The 20745-nt window shown below is 39.3% G+C and overlaps 1 protein-coding gene across 12 annotated transcripts in view; it reads left to right on the top strand.

The window, feature by feature from the left end:
• Nucleotides 1–20745, top strand: part of PEX5L (peroxisomal biogenesis factor 5 like) — a 319912-nt gene that overhangs the window by 67924 nt on the left and 231243 nt on the right. For 7 of the 12 annotated variants that reach the window (XM_070791538.1, XM_070791543.1, XM_070791485.1 and 4 more), the window contains exons 1-2: nucleotides 3731–4788; nucleotides 6629–6700. The exons of 2 other annotated variants lie outside the window; for them this stretch is intronic. In XM_070791538.1, the coding sequence (XP_070647639.1) occupies nucleotides 4696–4788; nucleotides 6629–6700 (165 nt within the window). In that variant the 5' untranslated portion in view covers nucleotides 3731–4695. Of the gene's footprint in view, nucleotides 1–3730; nucleotides 4789–6628; nucleotides 6701–20745 lie in introns of those variants that run through there. 3 more of the 12 variants (XM_070791492.1, XM_070791531.1, XM_070791544.1) reach the window with 2 other exon arrangements.

The following is a 20745-nucleotide window of genomic DNA, read 5'->3' on the forward strand; positions in this document are numbered from 1 at the left end:
GTCATAAGGTGAAGTGAAAAGGAAAGGGGCGTATTAAATGCAATAAACAAAACAATCCACTTCACCATCCATCCCACCACACTTGCCACAAGGGACAGAAGTAATAACTGTAGCATGAATCTCTACATTTTAAAAAACTAGCATTTATTCTTCCAGAAATGTAGTAAAGGAAAGGTAAAGCCCCAACCTGGTCGCTTTTCTGCAATGTAGACTTTATTTATTTATTTATTTATTTGGTGTGGTTTTTTATTGCAATATTTTATCAGATAAGTAGGTAAGATTTCATAACAGGGATGGACAGCATTTTACCACTTAAGCCCAGGGACAGTCAGAGAAAACCGTGCAAGCCAATGGTGCCTGGATCCCCAGCCTCCCCTTTGGGAAGTGTTTTTCTTTTTTTTTTATTTTATTTTATTTTATTATTTTTTTAATTTAATTTTATTTTTTAACTTTAGAATATTGTATTGGTTTTGCCATATATCAAAATGAATCCGCTACAGGTATACATGTGTTCCCCATCCTGAACCCTCCTCCCTCCTCCCTCCCCCATACCATCCCTCTGGGTCGTCCCAGTACACCAGCCCCAAGCATCCAGTATCGTGCATCGAACCTGCAATGTAGACTTTAAATGAGTCTTTTCTATGGCAATTTTATGGATCTCTCAAGTAATCACATTTTTTGTTTTCTTTTTTATTATTGTTATAAAAGAAAATCATTCTTATTTCAAGAAGAACTCCCAAGTATAAAGAGAAAACACAGATCATGTGTAATTCTGTCACCCAGAGAGCAAGACTCTTAATATTTGAAATATATGTCTAGATTTTTCTTCTGTAAATATATATCACATAATTATAATTTTAAAAGAAACAGGCACTTTTTTTCCTCTCCAAAAGCACTTTGTTCTTCCTTTCATGCTTCATGAGTTATTCCCCTTCACCCTCTGGAATCTACATTTTCATTCTCATTACTGCTGTTTCTTGAACTATGAACATACTCAATAGCTTTACACAAGGGAAGGAGGGAAAACTGTAACTTTCCCAGTATTCTTGCCCTGTATTTTTTGTCTTTGCGCTAGCATTCTTGCTCTCTCTATTTCTCTCTCTTTCTCTCTTTAAAGCTATAACTTAAGGACATAAGATCTACCACCTTAACAAATGTGTCCCTCTTTCCCTTTTCATTCGAGCTTGCTAAGAGAAAATAACTCCCCTCTCACCATTACCACCAATGTATTCATTAATTTACTTTAATCTTGGTTCCATCATCACTAATTCTTCTTTTCCTAACAGCCTTGATGACTTCCAAAATGCCAAATACAGTGAAAGTATGCAGTTTGCCTCCTTCTTTAACCTTCCATCAGCATTTGACACCATCTACAACTCTATGTCCTTTGACTGCATTGAGTTTCTCCTCCTACACCTATGCCCACTCCTGTTCCACTTCCCTTCATTGGGTTCTTCTCTTTGGCCCATTCTTTAAATGTAACGATTCTCCAGGATGCCAGCCTTAGTCCTCATCTCTTCCGTCTCCACATTTTCCTTTTTAATGAGCTCGACCTCTCTGACAACTTTAATTATCTCCATCAATCCATATGTCTTGTCCTTATCTCTCTTCTAAAAATATAGACCCATATATCCAACTGGACAACTGGATCTTTCCACTTGGATGAACTTTCCAAAGGCATTACAAACTCAGCAAGTATCTTCTTAGCACAGCATCTCCTTTCCCAATCCTCCCCTCTCTCATTGATCCTCTTTTCAGCTGCTGGCAATACCATTTAATAGCTATAATAATGTAAATAACAGCAAAGATATTTCTGAAAATACATGATCATGATACAGACCTGATCACTGAAAGAAGTAATATTTGCATTTATTTTGACATCTATAGTCAATCATATATTGCATTTGGGACTAATTAATGCAATTATAGGATTTCCCTTGTAGTTCAGTTGGTAAAGAATCTGCCTTCAATGCAGGATACCCGGGTTCAATTCCTGGATTGGGAAGATCCCCTCGAGAAGGAAACAGCAACCCCCTCCAGTATTCTTGCCTGGAGAATCCCATGGACAGAGGATCCTGGCAGGCTACAGTCTATGGGGCTGCAAGAGTTGGACACTGCTTAGTGACTAAACCACCTCATACAATTAACTCTAAAAAAGGACTGCTATAGAATTTAATAATTAAGAGTCCATTGGTGACTGTCAAGAATGCAATTACAGTAAATTGCACCCTGATTGTGATTGGCTTAGAAGTGAAGAGAAAGGAAGGTGGCATCACTGACTCAATGGACATGAGTTTGAGTAAACTCCGGGAGTTGGTGATGGACAGGGAGGCCTGGTGTGCTGCAGTCCATAGGATCACAGAGTCGGACACTACTGAGCGACTGAACTGAACTGATGGCTAGTGAGCACAGACCACTCTTTCAAGTTTGATGATAAAGAGATAAGAGAGATTGAATGAATGCCTTTAGGGGAAAAGCAGAAGGAAGTCATCTTTTAGGACAGGAAAAAAGTGAGCAATTTTGTAGGCTGCAGGAAGGAAGGTGGTAGAGAAGAAGGGATTGAAGATAGGAAAAATAAGATAGGAATTGAATACTGACAACCACGAAGAAAAGAGTAGGATGGTCTTTGTTTCTTTTGTGTATATTATATATTTTTCATTAACATTTGCTTTAGTAATATCAGGTCTACTGTTTATCACATTGAATAGTATTGAATAAGAAACAGTAATAAAATTTTTTGAAATATGTATATGTAAACCTTTACACTTGTTTTCATATCTATAGTTAGGCAAAAATTATAATTGAAGCTAGTTGGCACAATTAATTAAATCATATATTTCTTTCCCTTTCAAAATTTCCCTTGTATATTCCATTCCTAGTGAATATGATAAATTCTTTTAATTCAACCCATATACAACTGGAAGTTTTCAGTTAAAACTCTCACTTTTTCATAAACTCTTATAAGTCTTTTAAAAAGAACATTGAGTGCTTCGTTTTCCAGGTCTCTATCCCATTAGACTTTATTATTGCTTTGTTACTTACTTGCAAAATTTTCTTCTATAATAGACATTCTGTATCCATGGCCATGTATGATTTTCCTATACATTTTCCAAGTTTTATGGTTTATTTAGTTCAAGTGAATATACCCACCTTTCTGTTTCATTTTTGTGGAGGTAGATAGGGTTAAAGAGAGATGGAACATTTACAGAGAGGAAAGATGATCAGGCTCAATGTTCCTAAGAAAACAGCAACTCTGATCCAGTGATATTAAAAAAAAATCATCAGTACTAAAAATATAACTAGATAGTTCTCCTTCCAGTTATTCAGAAAGGGTTCATAACGGTGTGGGGAGGAGAGGAGATACTGTATTTGGAGTGTCAGAATTGGACACTTATCCTGAGCTGAAAGCTTCTCACAGAGTGGGAGACGTTTTCAGCAATTTTTCTCTTTCCTCACTTCTCCACCTCGAGGTCCTCACCATGTTAACTTCACTGCACTGATACTCCCTCCTCAGCTGCATGTAGAGGGGCAGTGCACAAAATCTGCTCTCAGCAGGTAGCATGCTCTCAGGCTGAGGTGGACAAGGGCCTAACCTCACTGCCTCAGGGGCAATCCTCAGCTGCAGTGGCTGCAGGGAGGTGGGAGGAGCACAGGAAATGATTCCCTTCTGGCTTCTCCTCCCCCAGAAGCCCCGCCTCCTCATGCTAGGCCAGTGGGGAGGTTAGCTTTCTTTCTCCTTCTAGGTCAGTCCTCTGACCAGTGTGAAGGGCCACGCAGGAGCTATGGAGTTGCTTTCTTGTGCTTGACCAAGTGCATAGATAGAAGACAGGGATTCCCGGCTGGGAGGAGGGAGGAGAGCAGAAGATCCCTGGCTGGGCTGGCTGATCTCAGCAGTCCAAGTGGGAAGCTGAGAGCTTGAAAGAGGATTATACTCGCACTAGGAATAAGCAGTAAGTGAGCGAATAGCCATGATGGCTTAGAAAAGGCTTAATCCCCATGGGGTTATGGGGTGAGCTAGAAAATATTGCTTAACTCTAGAGTAAAACTGGAAAGCTTCTGTGTACAGTTGTCTGCTGTTTGGAGACTAGGAGCTTAAGTACAAACCCAGATGCCTCCTCCCACTCTTGGAAAATGCCAACTTCTGTTTACAGTAGTTGGGAATATAATCTCCTTCCCTGATCTAGCCTCTTTCTGGGGAAATTTAGTACTAAACCAGATAAGGAGTTGTGATTAAACTGGAGAAGTAGAATCTGTACTGGCAGGAAGGGCAATCTTGAATTATGGTCTGTGAATGCCAACATTGTTATATATATATATATATTAGTAGTGATTTACTAATCACAAGAGAGTCTAGGGTGGGGCATTGAAAACTTTTTTGACAGAGAAGCTGAGTAGTCCATATGCATGAGATGAAATACAAAAATTTGTATAATTAAAAATAGATGGAGGGGTTTTTTGAGCATTAAACTAGAACAGCAGTCAGGGAACATGGCAGTACTTGGATAAACATTAGCTAGAAAAAGAAGAAATTTTAGTTTCAACGATTTCACAATGTTTACAAAGTCAAAACAATGATCCGGGGATACTTCGGTTAGTGTGGCGCATTATATATACTATTGCTGGGCAAGATCTGTGGTTTTCTGGTCAGCAAGCTCTGGCAATGAAGCCACTGCGGCTGGTGCAAAGAATTCTGGGATGTCTGACAGTGAAATGGATGCAAAGGCACATATTCCATCTCTACTTAATGTCCTTCTGTCCAGAAATCGGGTCATGCAAATGAGCTACTTGGTACGTATATAGATCAATATTCAGTAAAGGCATTTCTAAATGATTTGCATTAGAGGGTCTCTGGACAATACCTTATGGTGACCAGTGGACTAAAAGGATACGAAAGCAAAGTGATAGGAAGTCAGTTTGATTGAAACCAACCTTGTTCTTTTTGTTTTCCATCAGTCTTGAAATGGAACCTCAAATGAGGACAAGAATAATAATAGAAATACTGTGGCCATCTGTTCTTTTCTAAGTGGCTAAACTCATTAATATATGAATGAGAATTCAGATTTTATTTATGCATCCTAGTACTTGAATATTCAGGAAATCTCTATCAGGGGAAAAAAACACAACAATAGGAGGTATGTTTGTTGGAGGGGTGAGGGAGTGGGGAAGTGTGGAAATCTGCTTTTGAAATGTTATAGGAGAAAAAACAGACAAGAATCATGTCCCATAATGTAAAGAAGACTTTTGTCATGTTTGCTGAAGGATGTAATTCTTCCCGATAAGACGAGGATCCTAATGTGGCACAGTGGATGGAAACATAAGAAATATTTATAATTCCCTTAATTCTAGTTGATATAGTTAATACTGAGCAAGATTTTGTTTTTGTTTTTTTTAAGATAGCAATCTTGGATTACAGCTAATTAGGTAGTGAATTTTCTTTTCTTTTTGTTACTGGTCCTCTGCAAGGTACTAATAATTTCTGAAATTATGAAGAAGTAACTGTCATTCCTGGTACTTCCTTTAACCCTTGCACTGGGAGAAAGGGGGGAAAATAAGACTCAGACATATTATCTCTCTCCTGTAACACAACAGTAAAATTGTTGGCATGATCTGTGTTGTTTTCTAACTTTATAACTTTTGCTATGGGGAAAGACAGATGGAGGGAAAAATGCCAATAAAGAATATTTTTTTTAATGGTCTGTACTCTTCCAACTTTTTAAGCTATCTAATTTTGAAAATTTTCTTATTTACCTTTTAAAAATTATTTCTGAGTTGTCTCTTCCAATATTAGTTTTCATCAGATTTATAGGCAAATACAGAAAATCTGGGGCTTCCCTGGTAGCTCACCTGGTAAAGAATCAGCCTGCATTACAGGAGACCCTGGTTCGATTCCTGGGTTGGGAAGATCCCCTGGTGAAGGGATAGGCTACCCACTCCAGTATTCTTGGGCTTCCCTGGTGGCTCAGATGGTAAAGAATCTGCCTCCAATGCAGAAGACCTGGGTTCCATCCCTGGGTTGGGAAGATCCCCAGGAGGAGGGCATGGCAAACCACTCCAGTATTTTCTTGCCTGGAGAATCCCCGTGGACAGAGGAGCCTAGTGCTACAGTGCATGGTGTTGCAGAGTCAGATACAGCTAAGCAACTAAGCAACTAAACATGGCACAGCACATAGAAAATCTGAAGATTCATTAACTGAGTGGTGTTATACTTGCTTATTCTTAAAAATATATGAAGAATTAAAAGCAAACATTTAGTACCTGAAGTCTTAAGCATAATATGATCACTAAATGCAGCTTCACTGTTTAAGAAAAATGCCCTAGGACTCTAAGGAATGTATTATTTATCTTGAATTATTAAAGAATATTTTCTGAAACTATAGAATTGAAAAAGAAGCATAACAATATTCAGAAAAGGATTAAAGGTATAATTTGGATGGGAGAGGCTAAGCAGAAGCCAACAATTTAATAAAAATATTTGCTACTGTCCATGAGAGGTTGGCATAAAGAATGATGTATTGTGACTAGTGAACAAGGTTAAGTAAAGACTTTTATCTTTAAAAAGTATTAAGTAGGAATTAACATAATTAACGGAAAGAAACTAAATGATCATTTAAAATTATTCTTTCACAAGAAAAGTAAAGAAAAAGGATATGGAAAACTAAGCAGTGACGAAGACCTGGAAATAATTGTTGATCAAAAGCAGGTAAGTGAATGCTTACATACATTTTCTACTGTTGCGTTGTACATTTTTGACAACTGTGAGCCCTTTGACCTTTCAGCTCTGCCCTGGCAGCTTTATTAGCCTGACTAACTGAGCCCTGCATAAGACAGATTTTGAGAGCAGCTAGGCCTCTCTGTCTAAGGCCTCTGATGCACTGACTTCTGCATGATGTCAACATGTATGTCCTGTTTGTAAGAATGAAGAAAAATAAAACAGAGCAAAATAAGAGAATGTTTGGAAATTGAAAACCCTACTTGAAAAAATGAATCAGTACAACAATGATAATTTGGTTTGGAAAAAATATTTAAACAAGAACCAGAATGTATCTTATTTTGAAAATGAGAAATGCTACTATAGTGTAAAACAATTATAATTTAGGAGGAGGGGGATAAAAGACTTTCAAAAACTGAGAAGTTTAAAACATATTGCCCAGTTTACTTTCACAGATTGTCTGCAGTAAATTTAGAGAGTTCAAATTTCAAAACAAACCAAAAAAGAAGCTAGTTAATAGTCGTTAAAACTGCTTGTAATTTGAGAAACATCTAGCTTGTATTTTATATAGGCCCATAAGGTGAAATGAAAACTGTTTAATAGACCATAAACAGTGGCATACCAGGTAATGGAAGGTATCCAGCTCGTGTCACGGAATTGGCATTAGCCCTTAACGTCTTTCTTAATTATCAAGGAGACAAGAGAACTGCACATCTATTTCATGTGTAAGTGGCTGTGATTCTGATGATTTTGACATAAGTTCAGGTAGGGATAGAGAAATAATTCAGAGATCTGAATAAATGAAGCTATTAGAATGAAGGCAGTCAGCAAGTTACAGAACGCCAAGTTGAATTTGGACAATTTCCTAATCATGCCATTTGTTTTGCATCATGGTGATTGCATTAAAGGGGCCATTGTGTCTGTTTCTGAATAAAAGGGAAAATGACCATCAGAAGAGAGCAACCAGAAACAATTGACTTACAGACTGGCCTGTTCGGCCTGGAGTAATTGTGATTACTGAAGTAGTATTCCAGGGAAAACTGGTCAAAGCATCTCCCCAGGAGGTGTAGATTATGTCCATACTAGAGGGTTCACTCAAACTACAGTCAGGTTTTTCTTGCCTTGTCTTCACTCTGCTGCTCCTGAGTAAACCAGGGTGGAAGAATGTTGGATTCGGCCCTGTGTTTCTGCTTAGTGCCGAACTGTCAGTTCAGTTAATAAGTGGGACCGGAGGCTGAGTGCTCTGCTGGACTATTAGCCATCATTTTAACTATGTCAGATTAATTTCTTTCGGTGTGTGATCTCTATTTCCCATATATCCTGCCCTATAGACTGGTATTCTGATGGAAGGACTGAACCTCCCTGGCAAATGTAAAAAAGGTAAAATGCAATTGAGTATGAGAATTCATATACCTATACATATCTCTATTAAAATGAAAAGTTTTATTTTATTTCTCTCTTAATCATGAAGAAGTTAAATTCCCATTCTCTTTACAGTTCTTTAGTATTGTTCTACTTGCCAGAGCTGCTTTTCTTTCTTTTCTTCATTTTTTCCTAAAGCTTATTTTTAAGTGAATTCGGGGATTCAGAAAAGAGAATTGTTGTTTTTCACAAATTTATATTGTTGTGCCTAAACACATTTTGTTAACTGTTAAAGAGTCTTTTAAAAAATAGAGCCTACTCTCCTGCTTCTTCAGAAAATAACACTTTTCTTACCTGGATCAAAAGAGGGAGGATTCGGTTTCTCCATCACTGTTGACTCTAGTTCTCATATTTCCTCTGGTGCCACTGGACAAGCTGGCACCAGTTGGCAGTAACCCAGCTTTACTGAGTCATTCATGTCAAAACTTGTTTTAAAAGATGAGTAATTATGAATATGAGTTGGCTTTGGTGTTTGCTGTTGGCAGTAAAAAGTAGTCCCTCCTTTTGGGGACGGTTTATTTGGTGTTGATGTAATGAGTAAATCCTAGGTAGAAACAATGACAGCATTGACAACCTCAAAGTAAAATATTTGGGAAAACACTCTAATTAGTCTTTATAACACTATTAAAAATTCGTCCTGAATTTAAGAGATCAATATTAAAAGTGCATGTGTGTTTGTGAGTGGATGTGTGTGGAATAGTTTTTTTTAATATTGCTTCATCTCATAGTTATTATACATATTTCAGCAGGGGAGGAGGAATCTTTATGTTCAATTTAGTCTTCCTGTGTCTTTTCAGAAACATGGTAGAAATTTGTTAGTCAGTCTTCATATAGTTACAAAATTATCTCAGTAAATGGTGCCAAAAGAAAATCTAAAGAAGATAAATAAAATAGTTGGAGTGTTGTGATGGTTGGAAGTCCAGTAAGCTCATTAAAACTGTCATTCAGAAGCTGTCGCTCTACAAACGCTGTGTAAGCTATATGCTATTTTATCAGTCATGTGATTTGTAAGTCTTATACTTCCACTGAAAGCCCACAGTTTTGCTTATGTAAGCACATTAATAACAAGCAGCATAGAGTATGAGGATTTTATTCACTCTGGCTGCCCACATTCAAGGGGGTAAAAGGTGATTTCTTTGTTATTTCTCTATAAGAAAAAGTAATTTTGGAAATGTGTAAGTTTTATTCTTAAAAGGTAATATTGTGCTTTTCTCTTTGTGAAATTTTAGTGGCAAGATTTATTTGAGATATGTAGGAAAATGTTCCAGAGAATTCTTAGGTTAGTGTTGATGTCCTAAAGTAATAAGAGGTGCCACATAATATGTAATTACACACCCACACAGTTCTATAGTCATTTAAATGTAAATGGATCACATTGGCATTGAAGTCCATATTCTTTTCCAGAAATCCCCGGTTTTCAAACTCCAAGCCTAGAAAAGTAATCAAAGGAAGCATTGGATAAAAATCTTTATACCTCTAAAAGCCAGACATTTGATATAAAACTATTTCATTATATGTATAATTATATAACATATATAATATACATATGTACATTTACATATAATTAATAGAATTAGTTCTATATTTGGCTTTCTAGGATAAATGTTAAAAGAAATTTTATATATGTATTTTGGTTATTTTTATTATTTATTAAAATATTCTCTCCTGATTGGATGGGGATGCCTCTTGTTTAGGAATAGATCTCATGTACAGGTGAATTTCGTTTGAAGTTACTGAGATGTCAGGGGTCAGTGTGGAGGAGTAGATTGTCAAGTGCCATGAGTAAGTGATTAAAAACATTAGCCACTTTGAATAAATAGTAAATTAAAGTACTATTTTAATTAGAATAGAGCCAGTTTAATTCAAGGTTTGTGATATGCTGACCAAGATAACTTTTTTTTCTAAAATGTTTCCAAATTCCAAGCAAACATACAGGAAGTAATGAAGGCTAACACAAAATTATAGAATATTGTCATTGTAAAGAGGATACACTTGTAGGTTCAAGCATTTCAAAATAGTTTTAACAGTATGCCATAGATGATTGTAGGACTCAGAGTTGCAGCTGCATATCCTTCAGTGCAATAAGGCAGGGAAATGTCAAATGTCAACCTGTAACAAAGGTGTACACGATCAGAACCACCGTTCTCAAATTTAGCAGCCTCAGAATCCCCTTGAGGGCTTCTCAGGAATTGCTCAGTCCCACCCAGCCCCTAGAATTTCTGATTCTGTAGGTCAGGTCCAAGTAGGGCCCAATAACTTGCTTTTCTAAATCCTCAGTTCTCACTGCTGATCCTAGACCTTATTTTGAGAATATCTGGTCAAAGGAAACAACTCTTATAGTTCTGAAGAGAAAAAACATATGTATCACTTGTGATAAATCTGACATTCTTCACCTGGGAGTTACCTGGAAACCTAAAAACTAGAATTCATAGATATCCAATGTAATGATGATAAAAACAAGAAAACCACAGCCATTTACAACTAAAAGTGCTCAAAGATTCAGGTTTGCATCTGACTGAATTCCACTTAGTAGCCTTGTGGTAGCCTTGTGATTTGAGGTATTTCCATATTTGTAAAATAATACTCTGCTCTTCCCACCTCTTAGAGTTTCTCTAAGAAAATGAGTTTGTAAAAGTACTTTGTAAACTATAAACCTGTTCAGTTCAGTTCAGTTCAGTTCATTCAGTCGCGTCCGACTCTTTGCGACCCCATGAACCGCAGTACATCAGGCCTCCCTGTCCATCACCAACTCCTGGAGTCCACCCAAACCCATGTCCATTGTGTCGGTGATGCCATTCAACCATCTCATCCTCTGTCATCCCCTTCTCCTCCTGCCATCAGTCTTTCCTAGCATCAGGGTCTTCCCAAATGAGTCAGCTCTCTGCATCAGGTGGCCATAGTATTGGAGTTTCAGCTTCAGCATCAGTCCCTCCAATGAACACCCAGGACTGATCTCCTCTAGGATGGACTGGTTGGATCTCCTTGCAGTCCAAGGGACTCTCAAGTATGTCATTTTAATTAGCTGGTCATCATCACCTGCTTGGCCAGCCATACAAAATATCAGAGACCAGGTGGCTTACACAACACATATTTCTTTCTCACTGCTCTAGGGGCTAGAAAGTCCAAGATAAACATGCTGATATGTTTGGTTTCTGGCGAAGGTTGTCTTTCTGGCTTATAGAAAGAGAGTCTTCCCCGCTGTATCCTCACATCATCACCTGGCAGAGAGAGGGAGCAAGCTCTGGTGTCTCATCCTCTTATTAGGGCCCCATTCTTAAGGCACCATTTAACCATTGTCATCTCCTTGTGGGCCTGTCCCCAGATACAAATACATTAAAGGTTAGGGCTTCAATATATGAATCTGGAGGGGACACAAACATTCAGTCCATAACACCACCCCAAAACCCCAATTTAGCAAACAGGAACATTGAGATCTGGAGAGCTGAATCTAGTTGCTCTGAGTCCCTGGTTAGGTACAGAGAGCACTGGAAGCAGCCTTCCCTCTTGATGTGCAATCCAATACACCGTCTGTCATCCTACATAGCTCCCTATGGTCGCCCATTATTGGTCATCCCATAGGTGGGCATTAAGAGGTTGATTTGCTTCAGTGCTGTAATTATATAAAATAACCACCTACTAGGAAGTACCATAATTGGCCAGTATTTATTGAACCCTCACAGGAATAATCTTTTCTATAAACATTCCTTAGCAGTTTACTTCCCTCTTGGCCCCTGTAGCTTTATTAGGAGAGAAATGCCCTTCCAAGCAAATATATACATAATTAGAGCTGAAAGGAGGAGAAGGCAATGGCACCCCACTCCAGTACTCTTGCCTGGAAAATCCCATGGACAGAGGAGCCTGGTGGGCTGCAGTCCATGGGGTCGCTGAGGATAGGACGCGACTGAGCGACTCCACTTTCACTTTTAACTTTCATGCGTTGGAGAAGGAAATGGCAACCCACTCCAGTGTTCTTGCCTGGAGAATCCCAGGGATGAGGGAGCCTGGTGGGCTGCCGTTTACGGGGTCGCACAGGGTCGGACACGACTGAAGCGACTTAGCAGCAGCAGCAGCAGAGCTGAAAGGTGGTTGTTACCATCCACTCACCTTTCCCATCCTTAGACAGCCTCCCCCAGGAGGGCCTTGACCAGACATGAGAAGCACCATGGAGAGAGACAACACTTACCTTTCTTAGCCCCAAACCTTCATCCACTAAAAAGATGCACAACATGAGAGTTGCGAGTTAAGTTTTATTTGGGTCAAAATGAGGACTGCGGTCCAGGAGATAGCACCTCAGATAGCTCTCTGTTCCAAAGAGGTAGTGGGAGAAGGTCAATATATCAGATTTTGGTGAAGGAGGAGTTCAATGCAATCAAAAGCTTACTTTACAAAAGGTTTTCTGCTAATCATGAGGAGCTGATGTCACCATGAAGGAATTTAGTGATTTTCTAGATATGAAGAGATGCGAGGATTAGGATCATGAAATCAGTTCCTGAAAATATCTAACTATCTAAAGACCCGTTCCACCAATTTCCCTGGAGTGCAAAGTGCCTCACTCTCCACGCTCAGGAGTTATTGAAGGTGCAGCTGCAGCAGCACAGGGTTCAATCTCCACAGAGGCAGATGGCAAATGCCCTTGTTGTTGTTCAGTCACTGGCAAATGCTCTTGGCAGGTGCCAATTTGTAGTTGACACCCTTATGAGAGTCTCCTTTTAAATTTGTAGAAGAAGCCCAAGCAGAAAGCCATGGAAACTAGAATTTCTATGAATTTTCCTTTAAGAAAAAGAAGAAGCAAAGTATAGACACCCCCCTGTGTTTCCAGTAGCAGAAATGCATTTAAGTAGGATTGTAATTTTATCCTAGTGGTCGTTGTGGGAATGAATCCTAAAGAGGAAAATATAGGCCAATGTGAAAGAAAAATGGAAGAATGAGAAACAGAGAAACAGGAAAGGATATCGAGCTTCCTTCTTGTACTAAGTTAATGTGGTCATTCCGCCATCTAAGCAGCTGACCTGATTCTGGACTCATAAATAGTAAAAGGAATGGGGGTGATATGTGTCACTGCCTTGTTGTACTCTGCACCATCTGGCCAGTGCTTTTCTTGCCATATCAATGTGGTGACTTAATTTAAATACAATTCAGATCCCATTTACCTCTGATAAGACTTATAAAGCTTGAGACCTTGTCTCTTGACATCATGTATAACACTCTTCCTGGGTACCTTCTTGGAACTCCAAGAACAGAAACCCCCTCTAGACTTGCAAGACAGAAACAAGCTGGGCAGCCCGGTGATTCTGAAACAGGATGCTGTGAGATTCTGAAGGACCAAGCACATTATGCAGTTGTGGTTGCCCCCGTTATGCTCACAATAGACATAGGCTCATTAGCATTTTCCCCAGAGAGATTGATAGATGAGAATCGTTTCAATGAAAATAAGCCATATTTATGTCTGATGAGAGAGACCAAAGCTTTTCAAATTTGCTGTCTATATGAAATCAGCATTAGAGTAAACAAAAATTCACTACTGTAGTCCAATCAATGCCATCTGTCAGCAAAGCTATTTATCATCAGTAAGTGTTATACAAGGCAAAGGGAAACTTTTGTGAAAGGTTAAACAGAAAAGCAACTGCGATAAAGGCATTTTCGCTCATCTTTTATTCCTAAACATTACCTACTTGTGTCAAGTAATAATATGAAAACATTACCTATTTGTGTCAAGTAATATGAAAATAGCTCAATTATGTAACCTGAGTTAGGTAATTGAGAAGGGGGCGTGGGGTAGAAATCACAGTAATGCAAAGTAACTTAACTTTTCCTTGCAAACTTACAATGCTGAGGGATTTGGTGGGGTGGGGTGTTGACTTCATACATTTCAAACTAGTGTACTGATTCCCCTAGGCATCACCTCTGACTCCAGGAAAAACTAAAAGGACAGACCTAATATCTTAATTTCAGAGTCTTCTGACATGTTACTGAGGTCTGAAGGTAGAAGGCCAGAAAATGTAGAGGGTGATTCTTTAGAGTGACACAGAGGCAGACAGGAGAGACCTGAAATGAAGGAGGTGGCCATCGTCCCAGTTTCCACTCTCAGCTTTGTCACTTACTAAGCAGAAGGCCTGGGAGTGAGCAGCTGAAGTTCTCAGAGTTTCTGTTTCTTCATCTGTAAAATGGAATAATACCATCTGGCTCAGATGTCTGTTATGGGGTTCAAATGGGGGTGCCTCTCTGAGCAGCCTTGTGTCCAATGCAGCCTCCTTCAGTCAGAGCAGAGCTTAGAATCCAGGCCCACGGCTGTTTTGTCTCGTGTTCGTTCCACCAGCAGCTCAGGCCTCCTGAATGTTGAGTTGGTCGTTACATCTCTTTGTTACTGGTAAGCGGTCTGTGTGCCTTCTGTGGGGCACTGTTGGGTACTCTGGTCTGGTGCCTTTCAGGTCTGCTGGCTCCTCTGCCACTGCACATGTTTGCCATTGTGAATATAGCAGTTGTTATACAGTGGTTAAGAGCGAGGCTTTCACCGTCAGGAATCTGAATGAAAACAGACTACAGCCATGTAGTAGCTATATCGGGAAGAATTAACCAGCCTCTCTGAGCCTCAGGCTGCTCTGCTATAAAATGAAGAAAATTCTATCTACTTCATAAAGCAGTTGTTAAGATAAATAAGTTGCTGTAAATAAATGCTTAACAGAGTCTGTGGCATGAAATAAGTACTTTATAAATGTCAGATACTGGAGTGGGTGAGTGGTGGGAGTTGATGGTAAAAGCCTTGGATTGAGTAGGTATAGCCAGTCCAGGTTTGATGCACGGTACTGGATGCTTGGGGCTGGTGCACTGGGACGACCCAGAGGGAGGGTAGGGGAGGGAGGAGGGAGGAGGGTTCAGGATGGGGAACGCGGGTATACCTGTGGCGGATTCATTTCGATATTTGTCAAAACTAATACAATATTGTAAAGTTTAAAAATAAAATAAAATGTAAAAAAAAAAAAAAAAAAAGAATCCCCTTGGGTTTCTTTGGGACTACATTATAATGCTACTAAACAATAAAGTCTGTTCTGAGGTCATAGATACAAATGCCTCCTTCGATCAACCAAGTTCAGAGATGAGAATAGACTATGTGTAAGAAAAACAAGAAGTGAGAAAGACAGTGTCTGAGATTGCCCGCTGGCCCCTCTAGAAGGGGCAGCACCTACCAGCCCCAGCTAATTGCCATCTTATTGAAAATGGGCTCAGGGTCACCACATGTACTCATTTTTCAAGAGAAACAATAAATCTACTTTAAAAAAATTTTTAAATCAGTTTTTAAATTTTATAACCATGTGTAGTCAAAACAGTGTGGGTCTGTATACAGCCCTGGGGTTCCAGTCTGTGACATACACTTGTGAGACTCTAAGAGCAAAGGAGAGAGATGTCCCTGTACCTTGGTGGGCCTCTGCTCTCCCCCCATTTCTCTCCTTCTTTATACCTCCTGCTTTCAAGCCTCTCCCTTGAAACTAACCTAACCCAGTTGTTGATCGGATTAAAACTATGGACATTAAGATATATTGTTAGATGGCCTTCTGTCTCCTGAGGTTTGAGTACCTCAAAAAAGAACTAGTTAACCTAAAATGTAAAATATCCTCACTTGATAAATTGAGTAGGTCAGAGATTTGTAAGCAGAAAGTATTGCTGATATTTCCTTTTCGGGACTTTTACCACCTCCTGTTCTTACCAACTTAGCATCTCAAAGAGTTAGCAAGGTACCCACCTTGTAGAGGAAAAGCACCCAGCCTTCTTCCACCAGTCCGTCTTCCCCAGCTTTGCAAACAGTAATGCAAACCACAGGGTCCGATGAAAACCTGTAATCACTAAGAGAGACCATGAGTAACCACTTCAAGTTCAACAAACATCTTAAATGCCACCATGTATTTTTATTTTAGGGTATTCTTTTACAGCCTATGTTCATTACATGCAGCATAGAAAAAACTCAACTTTCAAGTTGGAAAAGTAAATAGATGTAAGTAATTTTCAAATAGCCCATTTTGTAATCTAACGGGGGAAAGTGCTGGCAGCATCTTTAGTCACGGAGAAAAATAAATGTAAAATTGAAATGACATGAGCTGACTTGCTGAGTATAAAAATGATGTGATATATGAAAATAACAGGCCAGGACAGTAGTGCTGAAACTCAGCCATTGGAACACAGCTTGAAAGGAAACCATTCAGCCTTTCACTGTGGAATGTTTGCTGTGCTTTTACTGGTTTTGGTTTTTTTTTTTTTTTTTTTGGTTGTTTTAAGTCAGTTTATCCAGTCAGTCTGAAAACTGTAGACTTTAGAGCTGGAAGGAATTTCAGAAGAGAATCTAATGCAGTGATTTTTAAATTGTGCTCCATGGAACCCATTCCCAGCCACTTTAAACAGAGGAGGGGGTTTATGCCTGTGGTGCAGTCGCTTAGAGTAAGTAAGTCGGCCCCTAGGTGTGCAGAGAAACTTTGAGTGATGAAGTGTGCTGCTGCTATGAAGTTTAACTATATTGGTTCTTCATCCAAAGTAACTTGAGTCTTGGAATAGGGAAGTAGCTTGACTCTATCACTTAGATTATTTTTATCACAAGAAATATTAGAATTCAGGTCTACAGCTTCATGTCCTGGCTTTACTCATCCACCCCTGTAACTGCCTTCCTAAATTAAACTACTTTTTATCCTTTCTTCTAAATTCCCTCATGCTGGTAAGCTAAGCATACCAGTCAGTCTAGAAAAATCACTTGAGAAGAGCATGTATTTCAAATGCACAGCTAACTCTATTAAATTTGACACTTTTACGAAAGGATATTTATATGAGATGCTTCCTACTTCATAAAGAGATTATCACAAACTTTGTGACAGCTTCCCACTGTGTATGGAAGTGGAGTGAAGTCGCTCAGTCGTGTTCAACTCTTTGCAACCCTATGGATTGTAGCCCACCAAGCTCCTCCGTCCACGAGATTTTTCAGGCAAGAATACTGGAGTGGGTTGCCATTTTCTTCTCCAAAGGATCTTCCTGGCCCAGGGATCGAACTCAGGTCTCCCACATTGCAGGCAGACTCTTTTACCATATGAGCCACCAGGGCATACCATTCCATTGTATATCAGGGTTCAAATATTAAAGATTTTTAAAGGAATCTGAATTTCCTAAGATCCCCCTAGGAAGATTAGCAAAGCATTTCCTCCCCATTGAAGCAGAGGGTTTTTCCACAGCTCGTCTCTCTGGTTTTCACTTGGATCAGCTTATCATCACCCTTTGAGTTGGTTGTGGGGAATGTGAAGCTGCCCTGCAGTCCAACATATAGCTTCCTAGTCCATCCATTCTAAAGTGAGCTCCCAGCACTTTGTCTAATGAACCTTGCATGTGACCTCACTGATTACTGACTCCATCGGTGTCTATTATCAGTGCTCTGAAAAACATCTGTGGGTGGAAATATTTATACTGAAACTATTTATGTTACAAATTCAAAATCTGATTAAATAAAAATGGCCATGGAAGAGATAGGCCATACAAAAAAAATTTTTTTTCTTCTTTTGATACTTAAACAGGAGAGAGAATTTAGAGAGTGGACTTCCCTTCCTTCTCTTCTGATTTCAGACCTACATGCCTGTTCTCTGCCATTACACTGACCTTGTCATTTCTGTGGTTATGCATTTATTTCTCTCCCATCCAGACTTTGCAATACGTGTCTTCTCCTTTCTGTTCAGCCCCATGCTCTGATCCCCGCCTCTTGAATGTGTCTCTTATTCTGGTACTGCATATATAAGCTTTGACAGAAACACAGCTCTTGCAAACCTGCCTTTCTTTTTAATGCTCCATTGCTTCCTTCTCTTTCTTCAAAACAACTCTATAATTCTGTCATTTCCATTTTTAGTCATTAATTTTTCACGTGGTCTACCCTCAATCAGTGAGTACCACTTCCTTCCTATCTCGTGATCTAGGAAAAACACATACACACACAAATGATCATTCAGCACAATTGTTATTTATTCCTCATCATAGTATTTTTTTTTTTTTTTTTTGCCAAATGATCTCATTCTTTAAACATATGAGTAAGTGACTTATTAAAGAAATGGTGAGAGAATGTACCATCCTGGCTTTGTGCCGGATGTTCTGAATAGAAAAAAAATTCATTCATTACTTTTTCCTAACAAAATTATCTCATTTGTGTAATTCGTGAATAATTAATGAATTCTTGTAGAAAAACACTAAACAGAGGCAAGTAGTTTTCTTCCAGTCAAAAATTGTCCAAATACCACTTCCCTACACTCTCAGCTTCTATCTTTAAATGTGTCCCCAAAATTGACACATTAATTTCTGTGAACTATGGAAGTAGTTTTTGAAAAAGAAATTAGTGATAATGCATCAGTTGATGGATTTTTTTAATCAACTTGTTTAGTGCAGAATAAAACAAATTGAAGCTCACAAACAGGCTTTGTTATTCTTAAACTTTTAAGCTAAAGATACAGAACCTTGGAAACTTTGCATTAAAGAAAAAAATGACACAATATGTCTTTCATTAAGTGAATGAGCAGTCTTACCCTTTCATCCAAAGGATTTTAAATCCTTTTGTGGTTTTATGAACCACAGTAGCCATACAAGACATGCATGGACCACAACACTGCTTGGCTTACAGATGATAGATACTCAAGATGTGGAGAGAAGTGATGTCTCTTGCTGTGTCCCAAATACGGTGCAGACGCCTCAGTTGGGCTCGCAGGCCATGGGTGGTCCAGGCCCTGACTACCCTGTTATCCTCACCCAATGCCACCACAACTCCATGTCCCATTCATACTGAACAACTTGAAGCACCACAGGTGTGTAACACTCTTCCTCCCTTTTTGCCTTTGTCCTGTGCATGTGTACACATATGTGATATACATCACCAAATCTTCTGATACATCCCCTAGGAGTAGAAGGGTATAGATGGAGGGAAGGAGGCCTCCTCATAGTCCTGCTATAGACTCTCCCCTTTGAGAATCCAGATGCTAGGAGAGGAGAAAGAGAAGGAACAAGCCCCTTTTGGCTCTGCAGACAGACATCCTAAACCCCATAGTTGTAGGGGAGAGTGAAAAGGGGAAAAAAGAAAACAAAAGTGAAAATAAAGCCTATACCAAAGAAGGAGAAGAAGCAAATGGGAAAACAGAAAAATCTGAGAAAATATTCTTGATAGACATGTGATATGGAAACAGTTTTGCTATGTATCTTCTGGGGCTTGGTTGTAGGGGAGAAGGCTTAGTTACATTCAGCCCATGTATAACTTTTGTTGTTCTAAAGAAAATTGGAGCTTGATCCTGCCCTGTTCCCTCTCATGGGATACAGGAGGGAGAGCAGTGGAGAACCCAGGAGAACCAGCTCAGGGAATGCTGGCAACATTTAACATTCAGTATTTAGGGGAGACCACTAAGCAAAGAATCATATGTTTAAGAACTAGTTCTAAGATAAACTGTGAGCAAAATTAAATTGTCTTCTTTTTAATTATATGGTAACAAAATAACTTCCAAAGATACAGGGAATGCTGCTTTTGAAAAAAAAATAGTATTTCAATGGAAATGATCTAGCCTCCTACTTCATCTACTTATCTTACAAAAACTTAACAGCCTATTTCTTGCTAGGTGTTTGCCTGGTGCTGGGACACAGAAATTAATAAACACAAGCACGACCTCTAAGAAACCATAATACACTGTAGAGCTTCAGTCAATAGGTAGTTATGGTACCAGTGCTACAGGAGATTTAGAACTGAGGACCTAAGCGAGCATTTAGGACCCTCGGGCCTCTGAGATGTGTATTATTACCCTAGCCATGGTCCTGAAAAAGTTAGAGTCTTCCTAGTGTTCCCTGCTGGAGAAGGCAATGGCACCCCACTCCAGTACTCTTGCCTGGAAAATCCCATGGACAGAGGAGCCTGGTAGGCTGCAGTCCATGGGGTCACTGGGAGTCAGACACGATTGAGTGACTTCACTTTCACTTTTCACTTTCATGCATTGGAGAAGGAAATGGCAACCCACTCCAGTGTTCTTGCCTGGAGAGTCCCAGGGACGGGGGAGCCTGGTGGGCTGCAGTCTAAGGGGTCGCACAGAGTCGGACACGACTGAAGCGACTTAGCAGCAGCAGCAGTATTCCCTGTGTTCCCAGGACAAGACATGGGTTTGCAGAAGAGCTCAGTGACTCAAAGAGAAATTCATGGACCAGCAGCATCAGCATCACCTACAGTATGTTAGAAATTCATACTCCAAGTTCCAGACTGAATCAAAGTCTCTAAGGGTGGGTGGGGACCAGGAATCGGTTTTCACAAGCCTTTCAGGGATTCCTATTCACATAACGCTTTGAGGTGCAGTTTTTTAGACTATTCAAGTTTTTGGTGTCAAGAAAGGATCAATTACTATTTTGGTAAAGACATTAAACTTTTATTTCCTAGCACTACAAAAGAAAAGGAGTTAAGACAAATTAGGGATCTTCAGTCCTTTATTTAATTGTTTCTCACCTTGCAGATATTCCCTCCTGGCTTCATTCATTAAAGTGAACCTACTCAGTAATCAATCCTGTGGCCCATGTTGTTTCATAAAGCAAGTATAGCTGATGGAGACCAAGAAGTAAAACTTATTAATGTAATCTTTGCC

Source organism: Bos indicus, chromosome 1 (assembly GCF_029378745.1).
Source record: "Bos indicus isolate NIAB-ARS_2022 breed Sahiwal x Tharparkar chromosome 1, NIAB-ARS_B.indTharparkar_mat_pri_1.0, whole genome shotgun sequence".
Taxonomy (NCBI): Eukaryota; Metazoa; Chordata; class Mammalia; order Artiodactyla; family Bovidae; genus Bos; species Bos indicus.